The sequence below is a fragment of the Pelophylax lessonae genome (assembly GCF_965119305.1).
Source record: "Pelophylax lessonae genome assembly, chromosome: 12".
NCBI classification, from domain to species: Eukaryota; Metazoa; Chordata; class Amphibia; order Anura; family Ranidae; genus Pelophylax; species Pelophylax lessonae.
The window spans coordinates 224,638,112-224,657,351 of record NC_138779.1 but is presented as its reverse complement, the minus strand read 5'-3'; the positions used below and the strand labels follow the sequence as shown (position 1 = coordinate 224,657,351).

The 19,240-nt window shown below is 56.0% G+C and overlaps 1 protein-coding gene across 1 annotated transcript in view; it reads left to right on the top strand.

Moving 5' to 3' along the window:
• The window catches only part of ECE1 (endothelin converting enzyme 1), a gene marked incomplete at its 5' end in the record, with an annotated part of 45,281 nt that overhangs the window by 430 nt on the left and 25,611 nt on the right, over window positions 1-19,240 (top strand). Inside the window, 2 exons of the mRNA XM_082274814.1 lie at window positions 6,067-6,208; window positions 18,681-18,890. Of these exons, the coding sequence (XP_082130940.1) occupies window positions 6,067-6,208; window positions 18,681-18,890 (352 nt within the window). The remainder of the gene's footprint in view (window positions 1-6,066; window positions 6,209-18,680; window positions 18,891-19,240) is intronic.

Below are 19,240 nucleotides of genomic sequence, written 5' to 3'. Positions count from 1 at the left end.
TGTGACCCCCCAAGTGTCCTGACCCCAGATTGTCTCCTGACAAACCCCCCCCCCCCCATCCCTGCAGGTCTACCGGTGTATGTGACCCCAGATGGTGTCTGTGTTCCCCCAACCTGTATGGTGCCCAGAACCCCCCCAATGTGTGGATCTACTTTCGTGCGTGACCCCTGAGTGTCCCAACCCCTGAGTAGTCTGTGTTCCCCCCCCCCCCCCAAACCCCAGATGGTTGTCTCCTGACCAGTTCCTCATCCCTGCAAGTCTATTTGTATATGTGACCCCTGATGGTGTCTGGGTTGTCCTGACACACACCCCCCTGTGTGTGTCTACCTGTGTATGTGACCCCCTGAGTGTCCCGACCACCAGGCGGTGTCTGTTTACCCCGGATGGTTCTGTCTCCTGACCAACCCCCCATTCCTGCACATGACCTGAATGGTGTCCTGAACCCCCCCCCCCCAAATGTGGTGTTCTACCTGTGTATGTGATCCCCAAGTGTCCCAACACCAGATGGTTTGTGTATCTCCCCCCCCCCCCCAACCCTAGATGGTTCTGTCTCCTGACCAACCCCCCATTCCTGCACGTCTACTGCTGTATGTGCCCCACAGATGGTGTCTCTTGTCCTGAACCCCCCCCCCCCATATGTGGTTCTACCTGTGTGTGACCCCCTGAGTGTCCCAACCCCCAGATGGGGTCTGTTGTCTTGAACCCCCCCATGCGTGGTTCTAACTTTGTTACGTGACCCCCTTGAGTGTCCCAACCCCCAGGTGGTGTCTGTTTCCCCCGAACCCGGATTGTTCTGTCCCCTGACGAGCCCCCCCCCCCCCCAAATCCCTGCAGGTTTACCTGTGTAGGTGACCCCAGATGTTTGTGTTCCCCAGACCCGGATAGTTAAGTCCCCTGACCAACCCCCCTTTCATGGGTCACATACAGCGGTAGATCCACACATTGGAAAGTGTCCTGACCCCAGATTGTGTCTTCTGTGTCCTGACTACCCCCAATTCCTGTAGGGTCTACCTGTGTATTTGACCACTGATGTCTGTTTTGCCCTTTTGCCCTGGACCCCCCCCTCCCCCTTTCAGTGTCCTGACCGCTACAGCCCCCCCCCCCCAGTATGTGGATCTACTCAAGTGTCTCCTGACCAACCCTGTCATTCCTGTAGGTCTACCTGTATGTGACTCCGGATAATCTGTTTGTCCTGACCCCCCCCCCCCCCCCCGGCACTTGGGTAGGGTCTGTGTCCTTCTCATACATGATCTGTGTTCTGTTACACGGATTCCTCCATGCTCACACTGACACATATTCATTTCCTCAGTGGTTGCTCGGGCATGCGGGTCCCATGCTTCTTCCATGTGTGTTGGGATTTATGTTGCGCTCAGTGTTGCCAATTGTTTTCAGCCCCAGGTTCCGTTCTTCCAGCTGTTTGATGTAACCCCCTGCTGTTAGTGACTCCAGGGACAGGAGGTGCAGATGGCCTATTGGAGGGAGGCACTCATTTTGACTTTCCAGCATGTTGGGGGGATGGTAGTATGCGGGGGTGTATAGGGAAGGAGTATTGGGGGGTTATGTTGGGGGAAGGAGTACATTGTAGTCTTGAATGTTGGGGGGGGGGGGGGAGGAGTATATGGTAGTCTTGGGGGGATGGGAGTATGCAGAGGTGCTGGGGGAAGGAGTATGTGGTGGTAGTCATGGGGGTAGGAGTATGGGGGAATGTTGGGGGGGAGGGGGAAGAAGTATGCGGGAGTATTGGGGGGGGGGGGTGTTGGGGGAAGGAGTACATGGTAGTCTTCAATGTTGGCAGGAGTATGCGGGGGTTTGGGGAAAGGAGTATTGGGGGGGGGGGGGTGTTGGAGGAAGGCGAACATGGTAGTCTTGAATGTTGGGGGGGGGGGGGTTTGGGGGAAGGAGTGTTGGGGGGGGTGTTGGTCTTGAATGTTGGCGGAAGGAGTATGCGGGGAGGTTGGGGAAAGGAGTACATGGTAGTCTTGAATGTTGAGGGCAGAAATACTCGTGGGGGTTGGGGGGGGGGGGGAGTATGGGGTGGTGTTGGGGAAAGGAATACGTGGGGGGGGGGTTAAGGAGTATGCGGAGGTGTTGGGGAAAGGAATACGTGGGGGGGGGTTAAGGAGTGTGCGGAGGTGTTGAGGAAAGGAATACGTGGGGGGTTGGGGGGGGGGATGGAAGGAGTTTTAGGTGGTGTTGGGGAAAGAATACGTGGGGGGGGGGGGTAAGGAGTATGCGGAGGTGTTGGGGAAAGGAATACGTGGGGGGTTGGGGGGGGAGGGGATGGAAGGAGTTTGAGGTGGTGTTGGGGAAAGAATACGTGGGGGGGGGGGGTAAGGAGTATGGGGTGGTGTTGGGGAAAGGAATACGTGGGGGGGGTAAGGAGTATGCGGAGGTGTTGGGGAAAGGAATACGTGGGGGGGGGGGTTAAGGAGTGTGCGGAGGTGTTGGGGAAAGGAATACGGGGGGGTTGGGGGGGGGGGGATGGAAGGAGTTTGAGGTGGTGTTGGGGAAAGAATACGTGGGGGGGGGGTAAGGAGTATGTGGAGGATGAAGGAGTATGCGGTACTCTTGGGACGTTGCACTGTAAGTAATACTTTGTTTTCTGGGTGGTGTGGGAACGGAGCAGTGCAGCCTCCCCCATCACTCGGCATGTTATACAATCTCTAAACACATTTGATCTCTTCAAAATCCTATTTACGTGATGGGGAGTGGCGCCTTCTTCTTGCTCAGTGAGTCACATCCAGCTGCTCATAAGTTTAAAGCTGAAGTGCTGCTCTGATTGTAAGCTCTTGGGACGTACAACATAGATAGATTGGGGGGCCCAACCCCAGACACACATTGGTGGTGGTGGCCTCGGACACACATGGGGGGGGGGGGGGGGGGGTGTCAGACAGACATTGGTGGAGACTGTAATGACGGGTGTGTTGGGAATTGTTTCCATTCCAGAAATGTCGCTCACCAGATCATGGGTAACCGGAGCCGGCTCACCCGGCAATGTACAGGTAAAGCAGCCACATAATCCCCTCCGCGTACATTAACCCTTCACATGCAGCTGTTAGGTGACAGGGTCACTTACAGGTCTCCAGTTGCCACCTGCCCTATGGCTCAGAACAAAAGGATGAACCCTGATTTGAGGTTTGGATGAGATGCCATTCATACTCTGAAAATAATCCACAGGCACTGTATTATATTATTTTTTTTCGGGGGGGACTGGAGGTTTCTGTTGGGGAGGCGGTTGCATTTAACAGTTGTCAGGTGGAAGGGAATTTGGAAGTTTTTGTTGGGATAGCTGGAGACATCAGTTGGGTTGTTGGGTTGCTGGAAGCAGTAACTGGGGTTTTTGACTCGGGAGGTAGAAGTGGTAGCTGGGGAATTTTGAGGAAGTGGAAGCAGTAGGTGGGTGCAGTGGCAGGGCTCTTTGTTGTGGAGGTGGGTGCAGTGGCAGGGCCCTTTGTTGGGGAGGTGGTGGCTGCAGTGGCAGGGCTTTTTGTTGGGGAGGTAGCAGTTGCAGCAGTGAGGGTCTTTGTTTGGAAGGTGGTGGTTAGAGCAGTGGGGCTCTTTGTTGGGGAGGTAGCGGTTGCAGTGGCCGAGGTTCTTTGTTGGGGGAGGTGGTGGTTGCAGCAGTGAGGGTCTTTGTTTGGAAGGTGGTGGTTACAGCAGTGGGGCTCTTTGTTGGGGAGGTAGCAGTTGTAGTGGTGGGGCTCTTTGTTGGGATGGTGGTAGTTGCAGTGGCAGGGCTTTTTGTTGGGGAGGTAGCGGTTGCAGCAGTGAGGGTCTTTGTTTGGAAGGTGGTGGTTTCAGCAGTGGGGCTCTTTGTTGGGGAGGTAGCGGTTGCAGTGGCGGTGCTCTTTGTTGGGGAAGTTGGTGGTTGCAGCAGTGAGGGTCTTTGTTTGGAAGGTGGTGGTTACAGCAGTGGGGCTCTTTGTTGGGGAGGTAGCGGTTGTAGTGGTGGGGCTCTTTGTTGGGATGGTGGTAGTTGCAGTGGCAGGGCTTTTTGTTGGGGAGGTAGCGGTTGCAGTGACAGCGCTCTTTGTTGGGGAGGTAGCGGTTGCAGTGGTGGAGCTCTTTGTTGGGGAGGTGGTGGCTGCAGTGGTGGGGCTCTTTGTTGGGGAGGTAGGGGTTGCAGTGGTGGGGCTCTTTGTTGGGGAGGTAGCGGTTGCAGTGGTGGGGCTCTTTGTTGGGGAGGTAGGGGTTGCAGTGGTGGGGCTCTTTGTTGGGGAGGTAGCGGTTGCAGTGGTGGGGCTCTTTGTTGGGGAAGTTGGTGGTTGCAGCAGTGAGGGTCTGTTTGTTTGGAAGTTGGTGGTTACAGCAGTGGGGCTCTTTGTTGGGGGGGGGGGGGGATGCAGTCCTTGGGTTTTCAGTGTGGAGGTGGGTCCTTTAGATGGATCCTTGGGGAGGAGGGTGCAGTGGCTAGGTTTCTGGAAGTGAGGTAGGTGCAATAGTTTGAGTTTTCTAGGAAGAGATGAAGGCAGCAGTTGGGTTCTCAGGAATGTGGAGGCAGCTGGGGGGACCTTTGTGGAGCTGTGGTTGTCAGAGGGGAGGTAGAGGAGGTAATTTGGGGAGGAGTAATTCAAGTAGATCTCAAGACAAATCTCGTTGGGTGTAGTAGGAAATGGTTGGAGCCCCTCTCGTTGGGTGTAGTAGGAAATGGTTGGAGCCCCTCTCGTTGGGTGTAGTAGGAAATGGTTGGAGCCCCTCTCGTTGGGTGTAGTAGGAAATGGTTGGAGCCCCTCTCGTTGGGTGTAGTAGGAAATGGTTGGAGCCCCTCTCGTTGGGTGTAGTAGGAAATGGTTGGAGCCCCTCTCGTTGGGTGTAGTAGGAAATGGTTGGAGCCCCTCTCGTTGGGTGTAGTAGGAAATGGTTGGAGCCCCTCTCGTTGGGTGTAGTAGGAAGTGGTTGGAGCCCCTCTCGTTGGGTGTAGTAGGAAGTGGTTGGAGCCCCTCTCGTTGGGTGTAGTAGGAAATGGTTGGAGCCCCTCTCGTTGGGTGTAGTAGGAAATGGTTGGAGCCCCTCTCGTTGGGTGTAGTAGGAAATGGTTGGAGCCCCTCTCGTTGGGTGTAGTAGGAAATGGTTGGAGCCCCTCTCGTTGGGAAGATTTCCCTTAACTTCCTGTTCTACAGAAACGGAGGAAATCTCGTCACCGGATCTGGGGTCCCCATTGGAAGATTTTAACCCTTCTAGACTCCACCCAAGACTAAAAATGGAAAAAAGTTGTCTTTAGATACAGGTATGATGGCAATATCTGGAGGCAATATCTGGGGGTATTGTAGATGGAGGCAGCGAATGGGTGGTTTGAAGGTTCATCCAGCCAATGATGCAGCCGGGGATGGCTCTCGGAATAAGTGGCGCCAGAGACCCGCGGAATCCGTTTGCTACTCCCAGAGATTTTCCTTTCCGGAGAATTTTCTTAACAAGCCCCTAAGTAGATTTTGTCTGGCTCTTCTCCAGCCTCTTCTAATCCTTTATCCAAACAGATATAAACAATTCTGCCATCTCCGCTTACACAAGTTGGCGCTCAGCGGAGTGCTACTGACACCAACTGCTTCTAGGGGGGGGGGGGGGAAGGGAGTTGGTACAGACAAGAGAAACATTTTTTTTTTTCCTGGAAAATTTGGGCAAAAATCTGCAAAATGTCACTATTTTGATGAAATTCATTGGAATTGGTGAAGGTAAAAAGGTGAGGTTTTTTATTTTTCTTTTCCAGCAAGATGGTGATTGCGCTGCCTGACATACAGGTGACCACTAGAGGGAGCTTCTTTTAACATTACTAAATCTTACATTGCAGCACCCTAAGTAAGTTTGTCCCTATAAGCTGATGAAATGTGATTATAGGTCGGTCTGCAGGCTGGTGGTGACTGGGTTAAGGTGAGTGATGGTCTGTGACGGCTGGCGGTGGAATGGTTGGAATGTTCGATGTCATGTATGGTCAGGTATTCGGGTTCTCTGCCGTTTCCTCACATTGTGCTCCAGGAAGTGTTCTTGATGTGACGTCACCATACAGGCATGCAGCTTATCTTGGCCATACCCCAATGATGGCACTAACTGGTGGGAAATGCTCGTTCACAGGTCAACCTGCGAGGGACCCGCAACAGGAACAGCTGCTGGACGCAAAGGACGCATGTGGAGAAGAGGCTTCTGGTCCTGGTCGCCATCCTGTGCATTGGGCTCCTGGCGTGTCTGCTGTCTCTGGCTCTACAGTATAGAAGCAGTAGGTGCCCTGGGGTTTTTTGGGGGGGGGGGGGGTGTGACTGTGGGGCTAGGGGGGAACTGTAAGACTCTGTACCCCTATGGCAGGACTGGGGGGGGGGGGACTGTAAGAATCTGTACCCTGATGGCAGGACTGAGGGGGGGCTGTAAGACTCTGTACCCTGATGGAAGGACTGAGGGGGGGGGGGGGGCTGTAAGACTCTGTACCCTGATGACAGGACTGAGGGGGGCTGTAAGACTCTGTACCCTGATGACAGGACTGAGGGGGGTGGCTGTAAGACTCTGTACCCTGATGACAGGACTGAGGGGGGTGGCTGTAAGACTCTGCACCCTGATGACAGGACTGAGGGGGGCTGTAAGAATCTGTACCCTGATGGCAGGACTGAGGGGGGCTGTAAGACTCTGCACCCTGATGACAGGACTGAGGGGGGCTGTAAGACTCTGTACCCTGATGACAGGACTGAGGGGGGCTGTAAGACTCTGTACCCTGATGGCAGGACTGAGGGAGGGCTGTAAGACTCTGTACCCTGATGACAGGACTGAGGGAGGGCTGTAAGACTCTGCACCCTGATGGCAGGACTGAGGGGGGGCTGTAAGACTCTGTACCCTGATGGCAGGACTGAGGGGGGCTGTAAGACTCTGTACCCTGATGACAGGACTGAGGGGAGGCTGTAAGACTCTGTACCCTGATGACAGGACTGAGGGGGACTGTAAGACTCTGTACCCTGATGGCAGGACTGAGGGGAGGCTGTAAGACTATGTACCCTGATGGGGGTCTGTAAGACTCTGTACCCTGATGACAGGACTGAGGGGGGCTGTAAGACTCTGTACCCTGATGGCAGGACTGAGGGGGGCTGTAAGACTCTGTACCCTGATGGGGGACTGTAAGACTCTGTACCCTGATGACAGGACTGAGGGGGGCTGTAAGACTCTGTACCCTGATGACAGGACTGAGGGGGGCTGTAAGACTCTGTACCCTGATGGGGGTCTGTAAGGCTATGTACCCTAATGGCAGGACTGAGGGGGGGCTGTAAGACTCTGTACCCTGATGGCAGGACTGAGGGAGGGCTGTAAGACTCTCCACCCTGATGGCAGGACTGAGGGGGGGCTGTAAGACTCTCCACCCTGATGGCAGGACTGAGGGGGGGCTGTAAGACTCTGTACCCTGATGGCAGGACTGAGGGGGGCTGTAAGACTCTGTACCCTGATGACAGGACTGAGGGGAGGCTGTAAGACTCTGTACCCTGATGACAGGACTGAGGGGGACTGTAAGACTCTGTACCCTGATGGCAGGACTGAGGGGAGGCTGTAAGACTATGTACCCTGATGGGGGTCTGTAAGACTCTGTACCCTGATGACAGGACTGAGGGGGGCTGTAAGACTCTGTACCCTGATGGCAGGACTGAGGGGGGCTGTAAGACTCTGTACCCTGATGGGGGACTGTAAGACTCTGTACCCTGATGACAGGACTGAGGGGGGCTGTAAGACTCTGTACCCTGATGACAGGACTGAGGGGGGCTGTAAGACTCTGTACCCTGATGGGGGTCTGTAAGGCTATGTACCCTAATGGCAGGACTGAGGGGGGGCTGTAAGACTCTGTACCCTGATGGCAGGACTGAGGGAGGGCTGTAAGACTCTCCACCCTGATGGCAGGACTGAGGGGGGGCTGTAAGACTCTCCACCCTGATGGCAGGACTGAGGGGGGGCTGTAAGACTCTGTACCCTGATGGCAGGACTGAGGGAGGGCTGTAAGACTCTGTACCCTGATGGCAGGACTGAGGGAGGGCTGTAAGACTCTGCACCCTGATGGCAGGACTGAGGGGGGGCTGTAAGACTCTGTACCCTGATGGCAGGACTGAGGGGGGGCTGTAAGACTCTGTACCCTGATGGCAGGACTGAGGGGGGGCTGTAAGACTCTGTACCCTGATGACAGGACTGAGGGGGGCTGTAAGACTCTGCACCCTGATGACAGGACTGAGGGGGGCTGTAAGACTCTGTACCCTGATGGCAGGACTGAGGGGGGGCTGTAAGACTCTGTACCCTGATGGCAGGACTGAGGGGGGGCTGTAAGACTCTGTACCCTGATGACAGGACTGAGGGGGGCTGTAAGACTCTGTACCCTGATGACAGGACTGAGGGGGGCTGTAAGACTCTGTACCCTGATGGCAGGACTGAGGGGAGGCTGTAAGACTCTGTACCCTGATGGCAGGACTGAGGGGGGCTGTAACACTCTGTACCCTGATGACAGGACTGAGGGGGGCTGTAAGGCTATGTACCCTGATGGCAGGACTGAGGGGGGTGGCTGTAAGACTCTGTACCCTGATGGCAGGACTGAGGGGGGGCTGTAAGGCGCTGTACCCTGATGGCAGGACTGAGGGGGGCTGTAACACTCTGTACCCTGATGACAGGACTGAGGGGGGCTGTAAGGCTATGTACCCTGATGGCAGGACTGAGGGGGGTGGCTGTAAGACTCTGTACCCTGATGGCAGGACTGAGGGGGGCTGTAAGGCTCTGTAGCCAGATGGCAGCACTGGGGGGGGGGTGGGGTTGGAAGGCACTGTACCCGGACAGGACATTTGCGTGGTGTGAGATGCTGGATTCTGATGAAGGTCCAATGCACACCCCGAAGGAGATGGCTATGTGGGTGCAGAAGTGCCCACCAGCTGGAACCCCAAAGAAGGCCAGATGGAGAGAATGTCACCAGCACACCGTGGGTCTCCAGAATGGGTCCAAAGCTTTATTCAGTAATCACATTACAGCAGAAGCAACGTTCCTGAACCTCGCAGGACCCTTCATCAGATGTGACCACCGGCCTGATGAAGGGGTCCTGCGAGTTTTTGAAATGTTGCTTCTGCTGTAATGGTGATCCCTGAATAAAGCTTCAGACCCATTCTGGAGATCTACGGTGTGCTGGTGACATTCTCTCCCTCTGATGGGGGCGGGGGGGTCTGGGGGCACGATGTTGGACTCTGTACATTGGCGGCAGGACAAGAAGAGCGTTGTTGGACTCTGCTCTCAGTCGCATCGTCTGGGTAAAGCGTTTGAATTTTGAACACTCTGAACCCTGACAGTGGGACTGGGAAAGCCTTGCTGGACTCTGTACCTTAACAGTTGGGACTGGGAGAGCAGTGTTACTCTCTCTACCCTGACGGGGGGGATGGGTTGAGTGGTATTGGACTCTGTACCCTGGCATTTGGACGGGGAGAGCGGTGTGGGACTCTGTACCCTGGCAGTGGGACCGTGAGAGCGGTGTGGCACTCTGTACCCTGGTGGTGGGACCGTGAGAGCAGTGTGGCACTCTGTACCCTGGCGGTCGGACCGTGAGAGCGGTGTGGCACTCTGTACCCTGGCGGTGGGACCGTGAGAGCGGTGTGGCACTCTGTACCCTGGCTGTGGGACTGTGTACCCTGGCAGTGGGACCGTGAGAGAGGTATGGCACTCTGTACCCTGGTGGTGGGACCGTGAGAGCGGTGTGGCACTCTGTACCCTGGCGGTGGGACCGTGAGAGCGGTGTGGGACCGGGAGAGCGGTGTGGGACTGTGTACCCTGGCAGTGGGACCGTGAGAGCGGTGTGGCACTCTGTACCCTGGCGGTGGGACCGTGAGAGCGGTGTGGCACTCTGTACCCTGGCGGTGGGACCGGGAGAGCGGTGTGGGACTGTGTACCCTGGCAGTGGGACCGTGAGAGAGGTATGGCACTCTGTACCCTGGTGGTGGGACCGTGAGAGCGGTGTGGCACTCTGTACCCTGGCGGTGGGACCGTGAGAGCGGTGTGGGACCGGGAGAGCGGTGTGGGGCTGTGTACCCTGGCAGTGGGACCGTGAGAGCGGTGTGGCACTCTGTACCCTGGCGGTCGGACCATGAGAGCGGTGTGGGACCGGGAGAGCGGTGTGGCACTCTGTACCCTGGCGGTGGGACCGTGAGAGCGGTGTGGCACTCTGTACCCTGGCGGTGGGACCGTGAGAGCGGTGTGGCACTCTGTACCCTGGCGGTGGGACGGGGAGAGCGGTGTGGGACTGTGTACCCTGGCAGTGGGACCGTGAGAGCGGTGTGGCACTCTGTACCCTGGCAGTGGGACCGTGAGAGCGGTGTGGCACTCTGTACCCTGGCGGTGGGACTGGGAGAGCGGTAAAGGAACTCTGTACCCTGGCGGTGGGACCAGGAGAGCGGTGTGGGACTCTGTACCCTGGCGGTGGGACCGGGAGAGCAGTGTGGGACTCTGTACCCTGGCGGTGGGACCGGGAGAGCGGTGTGGCACTCTGTACCCTGGCGGTGGGACTGGGAGAGCGGTAAAGGAACTCTGTACCCTGGCGGTGGGACCGGGGAGAGCGGTGTGGGACTCTGTACCCTGGAGAGCGGTGTGGCACTCTGTACCCTGGCGGTGGGACCGTGAGAGCGGTGTGGCACTCTGTACCCTGGCGGTGGGACCGTGAGAGCGGTGTGGCACTCTGTACCCTGGCGGTGGGACCGGGAGAGCGGTGTGGGACTGTGTACCCTGGTGGTGGGACCGTGAGAGCGGTGTGGCACTCTGTACCCTGGAGAGCGGTGTGGCACTCTGTACCCTGGTGGTGGGACCGTGAGAGTGGTATTGGACTCTGTACCCTGGCGGTGGGACCGGGAGAGCGGTGTGGGACTGTGTACCCTGGCAGTGGGACCGTGAAAGCGGTGTGGCACTCTGTACCCTGGTGGTGGGACCGTGAGAGCGGTGTGGCACTCTGTACCCTGGCAGTGGGACCGTGAGAGCGGTGTGGCACTCTGTACCCTGGCGGTGGGACGGGGAGAGCGGTGTGGGACTGTGTACCCTGGCAGTGGGACCGTGAGAGCGGTGTGGCACTCTGTACCCTGGCGGTGGGACCGGGAGAGCGGTGTGGGACTCTGTACCCTGGCGGTGGGACCGGGAGAGCGGTGTGGGACTCTGTACCCTGGCGGTGGGACCGGGAGAGCGGTGTGGCACTCTGTACCCTGGCAGTGGGACCGTGAGAGCGGTGTGGCACTCTGTACCCTGGCGGTGGGACTGGGAGAGCGGTAAAGGAACTCTGTACCCTGGCGGTGGGACCGGGAGAGCGGTGTGGGACTCTGTACCCTGGCGGTGGGACCGGGAGAGCGGTGTGGCACTCTGTACCCTGGCAGTGGGACCGTGAGAGCGGTGTGGCACTCTGTACCCTGGCGGTGGGACTGGGAGAGCGGTAAAGGAACTCTGTACCCTGGCGGTGGGACCGGGAGAGCGGTGTGGGACTCTGTACCCTGGAGAGCGGTGTGGCACTCTGTACCCTGGCGGTGGGACCGTGAGAGCGGTGTGGCACTCTGTACCCTGGCGGTGGGACCGGGAGAGCGGTGTGGGACTCTGTACCCTGGAGAGCGGTGCGGGACTCTGTACCCTGGTGGTGGGACCGGGAGAGCGGTGTGGGACTCTGTACCCTGGCAGTGGGACCGTGAGAGCGGTGTGGGACTCTGTACCCTGGAGAGCGGTGCGGGACTCTGTACCCTGGTGGTGGGACCGGGAGAGCGGTGTGGCACTCTGTACCCTGGCGGTGGGACTGGAGAGCGGTAAAGGAACTCTGTACCCTGGCGGTGGGACCGGGAGAGCGGTGTGGGACTCTGTACCCTGGAGAGCGGTGCGGGACTCTGTACCCTGGCAGTGGGACCGGGAGAGCGGTGTGGGACTCTGTACCCTGGCAGTGGGACCGGGAGAGCGGTGTGGGACTCTGTACCCTGGAGAGCGGTGCGGGACTCTGTACCCTGGTGGTGGGACCGGGAGAGCGGTGTGGGACTCTGTACCCTGGCGGTGGGCCCGGGAGAGCGGTGTGGGACTCTGTACCCTGGCAGTGGGACCGGGAGAGCGGTGTGGGACTCTGTACCCTGGAGAGCGGTGTGGGACTCTGTACCCTGGTGGTGGGACCGGGAGAGCGGTGTGGGACTCTGTACCCTGGCGGTGGGCCCGGGAGAGCGGTGTGGGACTCTGTACCCTGGCAGTGGGACCGGGAGAGCGGTGTGGGACTCTGTACCCTGGAGAGCGGTGCGGGACTCTGTACCCTGGTGGTGGGACCGGGAGAGCGGTGTGGGACTCTGTACCCTGGCGGTGGGCCCGGGAGAGCGGTGTGGGACTCTGTACCCTGGCAGTGGGACCGGGAGAGCGGTGTGGGACTCTGTACCCTGGAGAGCGGTGTGGGACTCTGTACCCTGGAGAGCGGTGTGGGACTCTGTACCCTGGCGGTGGGACTGGAGAGCGGTAAAGGAACTCTGTACCCTGGCGGTGGGACCAGGAGAGCGGTGTGGGACTCTGTACCCTGGCGGTGGGACCGGGAGAGCAGTGTGGGACTCTGTACCCTGGCGGTGGGACCGGGAGAGCGGTGTGGCACTCTGTACCCTGGCGGTGGGACTGGGAGAGCGGTAAAGGAACTCTGTACCCTGGCGGTGGGACCGGGAGAGCGGTGTGGGACTCTGTACCCTGGAGAGCGGTGTGGCACTCTGTACCCTGGCGGTGGGACCGTGAGAGCGGTGTGGCACTCTGTACCCTGGCGGTGGGACCGTGAGAGCGGTGTGGCACTCTGTACCCTGGCGGTGGGACCGGGAGAGCGGTGTGGGACTGTGTACCCTGGTGGTGGGACCGTGAGAGCGGTGTGGCACTCTGTACCCTGGAGAGCGGTGTGGCACTCTGTACCCTGGTGGTGGGACCGTGAGAGTGGTATTGGACTCTGTACCCTGGCGGTGGGACCGGGAGAGCGGTGTGGGACTGTGTACCCTGGCAGTGGGACCGTGAAAGCGGTGTGGCACTCTGTACCCTGGTGGTGGGACCGTGAGAGCGGTGTGGCACTCTGTACCCTGGCAGTGGGACCGTGAGAGCGGTGTGGCACTCTGTACCCTGGCGGTGGGACGGGGAGAGCGGTGTGGGACTGTGTACCCTGGCAGTGGGACCGTGAGAGAGGTGTGGCACTCTGTACCCTGGCAGTGGGACCGTGAGAGCGGTGTGCACTCTGTACCCTGGCGGTTGGGACAGGACAGGACGAGATGTGACTCTGTACCCTGGCGGTGGCCGGGGAGAGCGGTGTGGGACTCTGTACCCTGGCGGTGGGACCGGGAGAGCGGTGTGGCACTCTGTACCCTGGCAGTGGACCGTGAGAGCGGTGTGGCACTCTGTACCCTGGCGGTGGGACTGGGAGAGCGGTAAAGGAACTCTGTACCCTGGCGGTGGGACCGGGAGAGCGGTGTGGGACTCTGTACCCTGGCGGTGGGACCGGGAGAGCGGTGTGGCACTCTGTACCCTGGCAGTGGGACCGTGAGAGCGGTGTGGCACTCTGTACCCTGGCGGTGGGACTGGGAGAGCGGTAAAGGAACTCTGTACCCTGGCGGTGGGACCGGGAGAGCGGTGTGGGACTCTGTACCCTGGAGAGCGGTGCGGGACTCTGTACCTGGTGGTGGGACCGGGAGAGCGGTGTGGGACTCTGTACCCTGGCAGTGGGACCGTGAGAGCGGTGTGGCACTCTGTACCCTGGCGGTGGGACTGGGAGAGCGGTAAAGGAACTCTGTACCCTGGCGGTGGGACCGGGAGAGCGGTGTGGGACTCTGTACCCTGGAGAGCGGTGCGGGACTCTGTACCCTGGTGGTGGGACCGGGAGAGCGGTGTGGACTCTGTACCCTGGCAGTGGGACCGTGAGAGCGGTGTGGCACTCTGTACCCTGGCGGTGGGACTGGGAGAGCGGTAAAGGAACTCTGTACCCTGGCGGTGGGACCGGGAGAGCGGTGTGGGACTCTGTACCCTGGAGAGCGGTGCGGGACTCTGTACCCTGGCGGTGGGACCGGGAGAGCGGTGTGGGACTCTGTACCCTGGCAGTGGGACCGGGAGAGCGGTGTGGGACTCTGTACCCTGGAGAGCGGTGCGGGACTCTGTACCCTGGTGGTGGGACCGGGAGAGCGGTGTGGGACTCTGTACCCTGGCGGTGGGCCCGGGAGAGCGGTGTGGGACTCTGTACCCTGGCAGTGGGACCGGGAGAGCGGTGTGGGACTCTGTACCCTGGAGAGCGGTGTGGGACTCTGTACCCTGGTGGTGGGACCGGGAGAGCGGTGTGGGACTCTGTACCCTGGCGGTGGGCCCGGGAGAGCGGTGTGGGACTCTGTACCCTGGCAGTGGGACCGGGAGAGCGGTGTGGGACTCTGTACCCTGGAGAGCGGTGCGGGACTCTGTACCCTGGTGGTGGGACCGGGAGAGCGGTGTGGGACTCTGTACCCTGGCGGTGGGCCCGGGAGAGCGGTGTGGGACTCTGTACCCTGGCAGTGGGACCGGGAGAGCGGTGTGGGACTCTGTACCCTGGAGAGCGGTGTGGGACTCTGTACCCTGGAGAGCGGTGTGGGACTCTGTACCCTGGTGGTGGGACCGGGAGAGCGGTGTGGGACTCTGTACCCTGGCGGTGGGCCCGGGAGAGCGGTGTGGGACTCTTTAGTCTAGAGTAGACCCTGAAAGTTGCCTATTCTGGGGATGACTTTTCGGAGGGCTCATTATTTTTTCTGTCACAGAAGAAACGTTTGATCTCCAATAGAATTCTGGGGGATTTCAGTTTATGGGTTGGACTTACAGAGCATCCGGGAAAGAATTCACAGCGCTTCACTTCTTCCACATTTCATGTTACAGCCTTATTCCAACATGGATTAAGGTGTCCTTTTATGAAATGGAGATGAGCAGTGATCCTGCTGATCACAGCTCATTTCCGATCATTCTCAGTTTATGAAACAGAAATGATCGCAGGAGAACATGTTCTCCTCTGATCATCTCTTCACACGGGAATCTGTCATTGACTGACACAGAAACAGCCAGACTATGAAGCTGCGATCCCCGCACTTCACTGGTGATCTGGGTCAGAATTCACACTCCCGGGTTCACCAGCCCGGAGCTTGTGAAGCGGGGAGTGAAGACAGAATCGGGGAGAACTGAGGGGGAAAAGAAGATTATGGACTTCCTTCTTCCTCATTCAGACCCCCCAACACAGTAATCATGTCCCCCTGCCATATTTATGTATATATATATATACGGGTGTGTGTGTGTGTGTGTGTATGTATGTTTATATATATATATACATATATACACACACACACATACATGTAGATATCTATTTAATGTGTGTATATATGTGTATATATGTGTATATATATATATATATATATATATATATATATATATATATATATATATATATATATATATATATATATATATATATATATATATATTTATGTAAGGGGACTATTATTTATTAACCTCGTGTACTCAGCAGTGATAATTTATCTCTGCTTGTTAAAGCGCGCCAGGGATTTTCATACTACGGTAATCTCGCTTTGTCTCACGAGATTACAGACGCCCCATTGACTTCTACACAGATCTCCGAGAAAACCGTTCTCCTCTGATCACCCTGGGCGAACTAAAGTTCTCCAATTCATAAAATGGGTGCCAGATGTGATCATTTTCCCCGGAGAACTGTAGAGAAGTCAACAGAGAAAAAAATTCACCCGTTCATAAAAGGACACCTAAATTCATTATTTTCCTCAAAATTCTACAAACCCCTCCCCCATAATGACAACGTGAGAGAAGTTTGTTTGATATCTTTGCAAATTTATTAAAAAGGAAAAACTCCCATGTACATAAGTATTCACCCCCTTTGGTGAAGCTCCTTTGGCACCAATTCCAGCCTCCAGTATTTCTGAGTATGATGCTACAAGCTTGGCTCTCCTATTTTTGGGCAGTTTCTCCCATTCTTCTTTGCAGGACCTCTCAAGCTCCATCAGGTTGGATGGGGGAGGGTCGGTGCACAGCCATTTTCAGATCTCTCCAGAGATGTTCAATCGTGTTCAAGTCTGGGCTCTGGCTGGGCCACTCAAGGACATTCACAGAGTTGTCCAGTAGCCGCTCCTTTGTTATCTTGGCTGTGTTCTTAGGGTCGTTGTCCTGTTGGAAGATGAACCTTCACCCCAGTCTGAGGTGCAGAGCGCTCTGGAGAAGGTTTTCATCAAGGATGTCTCTGTACATTGCTGCATTCATCTTTCCCTCCATCCTGACTAGTCTCCCAGTTCCTGCCACTGAAAAATATCTCCACAGCATGATGCTGCCACCACCATGCTTCACAGTAGGGATGGTATTGGCCAGGTGATGGGCGGGGCCTGGTTTCCTCCAGACATGACGCTTCCCATTCAGGCCAAAGAGTTCAATCTTTGTTTCATCAGAGCAGAGAATTTTGTTTCTCATGGTCTGAGAGTCCTTCAGGTGCCTTTTGGTAAACTCCAGGCGCGCTGTCATGTGCCTTTTACTGAGGAGTGGCTTCCGTCTGGCCACACCCATACAGGCCTGATTGGTGGAGTGCTGCAGAGATGGTTGTTCTTCTGGAAGGTTCTCCTCTCTCCAGAGAAATGCTGGAGCTCTGTCAGTCGGGTTCTTGGTCACCTCCCTGACTAAGGCTCCCACCCCCAATTGCTTAGTTTGGCCGGGCGGCCCGCTCTAGGAAGAGTCCTGGGGGTCTCAAACTTCTTCCATTTACAGATGATGGGGGCCACTGTGCTCATTGGGACCTTCAATGCTGCAGAAATGTTTCTGTACCCTTCCCCCGATCTGTGCCTCCATACAATCCTGTCTCCGAGGTCTACAGACAATTCCTTGGACTTCATGGCTTGGTTTGTGCTCTGACATGCACGGTTACCTGTGGGACCTTCTATAGACAGGTGTGTGCCTTTCCAAATCATGTCCAATCAACTGAATTTACCACAGGTGGACTCCAATCAAGTTGTAGAAACATCTCAAGGATGATCAGTGGAAACAGGAGGCACCTGAGCTCAATTCTGAGTGTCATGGCAAAGGGGGTGAATACTTATGTACATGGGAATATTTCCTTTTTTTAATTTTTTTGTTTTGTTTTTAATAAATTTGCAAAGATTTCCAACAAGCTTCTCTCACGTTGTCATTATGGGGGATTGTTTGTAGAATTTTGAGGAAAATAATTAATTTAATCAATTTTGGAATAAGGCTGTAATATAAAATGTGGAAAAAGCAAAGTGCTGTGACTACTTTCCGGATGCTCTGTATGGAGGGTAGTTGGACGTGTGGAGGGTTGGAGGGTAGTTGGGACGTATGGAGGGTAGTTGGACATATGAAGGACGTGGGGAGGGTAGTTGGACATATCAAGGACGTGTGGAGGGTAGTTGGACGTGTGGAGGCTAGTTGGGCGTGTGGAGGCTAGTTGGGCGTGTGGAGGCTAGTTGGGCGTGTGGAGGCTAGTTGGACATATGAAGGACGTGTGGAGGGTAGTGGGGACGTGTGGAGGGTAGTTGGACAAAGGGAGGGTTGAAGGTTGTTTGGACATATGGAGGGTAGGAGGGTAGTTGGACGTATGGAGGGTAGCTGGACTTATGAAGGGTTGGAGGGTAGTTGGACATATGGAGGGTAGTTGGATGTATGAAGGGTAGTTGGACCTATGGAGGGTAGTTGGACGTATGGAGGGTAGCTGGACTTATGAAGGGTTGGAGGGTAGTTGGACGTATGGAGGGTAGTTGGACATATGGAGGGTAGGAGGGTAGTTGGACCTATGGAGGGTAGGAGGGTAGTTGGATGTATGAAGGGTAGTTGGACCTATGGAGGGTAGTTGGACGTATGGAGGGTAGCTGGACTTATGAAGGGTTGGAGGGTAGTTGGACGTATGGAGGGTAGTTGGACATATGGAGGGTAGGAGGGTAGTTGGACCTATGGAGGGTAGGAGGGTAGTTGGATGTATGAAGGGTAGTTGGACCTATGGAGGGTAGGAGGGTAGTTGGACGTATTGAGGGTAATTGAAGTGTTCTTCAGTCCTCTAAGATTTTTCCCCATGTTGGATATTTGCGGAATTACTTTGCCCAGTCCTTAAATGAGGCGGAGTGCCATCATCTGCTGTATCCAGAGCCAAATTATTTTAGTTCTGGATGGTGTGGTAGTCGGAACCCCCCTATCTGTGTCCCGACTGTGCAGATTTCCCGCCTTCCTCTCCTGATTGTTGTCATCTGGCCTGAAAGAGGAAACCTCTGAAATGTTTTGAGTTGTCACCAGAACAGGAATGGAGGGGACATGCTCTCTTAGGGACAATTTGTTCTGGTGAGTAAAAGGTAATTTCCTTTTGTCTCTAGAAAAGGAAGTGAAATCTCCAAATGGGGACACAGATATCAGAGTTTTTGAACTCTTCCTACTCTATCCGGAACTCGGCTTTAGATATATTTGTAATATTAATGATGATTATCTGATTTTGGTGTCTCCATTCTTTGACGTGTCCCCAATCATTAGAACTCCATGTCCTAGCAGACGATCCATCGCTCCATCCTCCGCGTTTTTTATCCAGAACCCCTCACAGCTGTTGGTGTCCCCGGTATACAGATAGTTTGGGAAGCGGAGGATGGGGCCTCGTTGATGAATGTATTGCAGATTGCGTGTAAATGAAAAATTAACTATTTTTTGTAAAATTTTGCTTCCAGAAAACCGCACCTGCCTGTCGGAATCTTGCATCTCCGTCACCAGCTCCATCCTGCGCTCTCTGGATCCCAGCGTAGATCCGTGTCAGGACTTCTATAGCTATGCCTGTGGCGGGTGGATCAAAGCCAACCCGGTCCCTGATGGCCATTCCCGCTGGGGGACCTTCAATGAGCTCTGGGAGCACAACCAGGCCATCATGAAGCACCTGCTGGGTGAGTGAGATTGGGATCAGTATTCGAGGTTGTGCTTTGCTGGGGGGGGGGGGGGGGGGGGGCGTTCTTCATTGTATGGTCAGTCTGCAGACCTCTCCTATACATGTCCTTCATTGGTCTGGAGGTCCCAATCCTGTGCCGTATGGCGGTCGGCTGGGTGAAGATCTCGCTGTTACACAACTGTCAATATTTCTGTATTGTAATCTCTCTGGACCATCCATCCATCCATCCATCCAGAGACTCAAAACTCCATTTACAAATGTTTCCTTTTCTTATTTCTTTTTCTAGATTGATAAATTTTATTATGAATTGTCTGATGTGGGAATATTTTTCTTGCCATGTCCCTGATG